The 2,500-nt window shown below is 36.7% G+C and overlaps 2 protein-coding genes across 3 annotated transcripts in view; one reads left to right on the top strand and one right to left on the bottom strand.

The window, feature by feature from the left end:
- The window catches only part of LOC137970030 (H(+)/Cl(-) exchange transporter 7-like), a 32,041-nt gene extending 30,958 nt beyond the window's left edge, over positions 1–1,083 (bottom strand). Inside the window, exons 1-3 of the mRNA XM_068816484.1 lie at positions 913–1,083; positions 682–771; positions 500–562 (exon numbers count right to left, since the gene is read on the bottom strand). Of these exons, the coding sequence (XP_068672585.1) occupies positions 500–562; positions 682–771; positions 913–987 (228 nt within the window). The 5' untranslated portion in view covers positions 988–1,083. The remainder of the gene's footprint in view (positions 1–499; positions 563–681; positions 772–912) is intronic.
- Positions 1,084–2,500, top strand: part of LOC137970036 (large ribosomal subunit protein bL12m-like) — a 5,136-nt gene continuing 3,719 nt past the window's right edge. For both annotated transcript variants that reach the window (XM_068816490.1, XM_068816493.1), the window contains exons 1-3: positions 1,084–1,198; positions 1,272–1,458; positions 1,729–1,803. In XM_068816490.1, coding sequence (XP_068672591.1) covers positions 1,101–1,198; positions 1,272–1,458; positions 1,729–1,803 — 360 coding nt within the window. In that variant the 5' untranslated portion in view covers positions 1,084–1,100. The remainder of the gene's footprint in view (positions 1,199–1,271; positions 1,459–1,728; positions 1,804–2,500) is intronic.

Genomic DNA, 2,500 nt, shown 5'->3' with positions numbered 1-2,500 from the left:
AAAAGGAGGGAGGTCTGTGTCATAACAAGGTCAACTCCAGTCTCACTTTCATTTAAATGCCAGATAACTAACCACGTAACTGTAAAAAGGTCTGTTTGCCTGGCTACTGAAACAATGATTTATGCCGTGGTTCTGACATTTACATTGTAAACATTTAACCATAACATTTAATTAAGCAATAACAAGAATGTTTGTGAAGAGTTAAAAAAAATTCCTTATTTTTTTGGTACCAACATTAAGGCTATGAGTAATGTTAAACTCAAGATTCAACTTTATTTGGCTGCTTCATGTAGATAAGAGTGTTTGACGACGTAAAATAAGAACATTAAACCCAAAATCCCATTTTTGTATGTGGACTAAATAAACCAAACTTTTCCCATTCTCAGGGTGTTGAGAAGAAGACTCTCCTTCCCACACCCTCTTTTTAACAATGTAAACAACCACCAATTATTATCCACGTGACTGCGCGTGATCAGATATACTGAATAATACCAAATACCTCATATTGGGAAGAGATTTTTTGAAGACTTCCTGGCTCTACTGAAGTGGTGCAAGAGAAACTCTGCATGAAATAATTATTAAAGAAAACCACACGTAAGCTTGATAAATGACTTACACTATTTTTAATGCTACGATAACACGAGGAACTGCGTGATCGTGAGCTGAGACATGGAAGCTTACTTGGGTGGTACTTCCGTTATCTCCCATTTGTGACCCGTAGTAGCCTTCCGCTGTAGATCGCCGGCGACTTACTTGTTGTTGAGTTGACGTCTGTTGTCCAAAAGAAAAGACACAATGCAAGTAAGCTTGCGCTTGAAACTCTAAGTTCTTCATATTAAAGTCAATTTGTCACGTCATTTGCAGGGAGAAAACTACCTCGGCAGAAATGCCTGATTAGGGGAAAAAACTTACACTCCCTTGAGTGAGAAGAGGTGAAATTTCCGAAGACATGTTGGTCACACTTTTCAACGGCCGCGATCGTGACATAAAGGAAAACAATGCACAAAATTCTCAAGAGATTTATCTTCTTCGTTCGGTCAACTCAACTTTTCGTTTCTTTTTTGTGGAGTGGACTAGGCCGCAATTACAAAACATTTCCCATGATGCTTTTCAAGGTATTTAATATGGCGGCCAAAGCAGGTTTCCAATCCTTGAGGCTTTTAACATCTTCTAAAGCCCAATCGTACTGTTGTTTAAGGTACGATCTGTGTTTTTTACGCGAGTAACGATTCCGTCTTTCCTTCGTGATTTAACTGTGCCATTCTTTACAGATACACCTGGTGTGCTTTCCTTCAGAGATGGAAGCTGGATGCAGGCTGTGTGCGATACGATTCAACACTTGCGGCTCCGTTGCCAGACAATGCTGCGAAGGAATATCCTAAAAAAATAAGAGGAATTGTTGAAGAAATATCTAAACTTACTCTTTTAGAAGTTTCTGACTTAAATGAATTGCTTAAGGTAATTTACATGTATTAATTTAAGCTAAACGTATAACCGGACCTTGTCATACATGTATATGTAAGTTTATTTGATGACTTTTTTGTTTCTCTACATATGTAGTTGGGGTTAACTGATTCATTGAGTTGCTGAAATCGTAGCTTGTAAAGTGATGGCTTTGGATGTGTTTATTTTCATCATCCTTTAAATATATGCTTAGCCTCAGGGGAAGCAATAATTGAATTTAAAACATTAATCTTTCACTCAATAATTAAATTCTTCATATTTCAGTCAACGTTGAAAATCGAAGCTACTCCAATGATGCCAATGATGGGTGCAATGCCAATGGCTGCTGCACCATCTCAGGTGGGTTTCACGAAATTTATACAAGTTGATTGATTTAAAAAATCCTAATTATAGGAAATTCGCGTTTAGCAAAGGCTAATCAAGGCAAGTTGTGTAAGAAAAAAAGAGAGACTTAAAAGTAATCAATATTAGTAGAATTCTACTAGTATACTAATGCAAATGCTGTAATCTGATTGGCAGAGCCATTGAACTCTATCAGCCATTAGTGTGCAGTGGCTGGAGGTCGTCTTGGAAATAACGACTTTTTTTTCGTTTTTCCAAAGTTTTGGAGGAAAATTTGGATGCAAATGGGTAGTTAAATTTCTGAGAAGTCTAAACAAAGGACATTTACGGTTTCTTGACTTTCAAAAAAGTTGAAATTATTGAAAGAGCTGATGTGCTGGCGTGCACAAGTCAGATTTTAAATGGCAAATTCAATCCGAGCGATCTTTTTCAGGCGCAAGGTTTAATAATACGTCAAGAAATAATTGGAAAACGTTACTTGAAGTAAATTTTAGTAAGAATTCCACTAAAACAATTAGATATTTGCTCTCAATCACGTCATAGAAATCTCGAGCTCATAATCTAATTGTTAATTAGTAAGCTATAGACAATGGACAAAGGTAAATTAACAGTACATTATTAGGTGATGTAAGTACTGTAGTAGAAGGTGCTTTAGAGGTGGTGTCTGACAGGTTTGATAATGCCTGGAGAAAGT

The sequence above is a fragment of the Montipora foliosa genome, chromosome 9, assembly GCF_036669935.1.
Source record: "Montipora foliosa isolate CH-2021 chromosome 9, ASM3666993v2, whole genome shotgun sequence".
Classification (NCBI taxonomy): domain Eukaryota; kingdom Metazoa; phylum Cnidaria; class Anthozoa; order Scleractinia; family Acroporidae; genus Montipora; species Montipora foliosa.
This window is presented reverse-complemented; position numbering and strand designations above follow the sequence as displayed.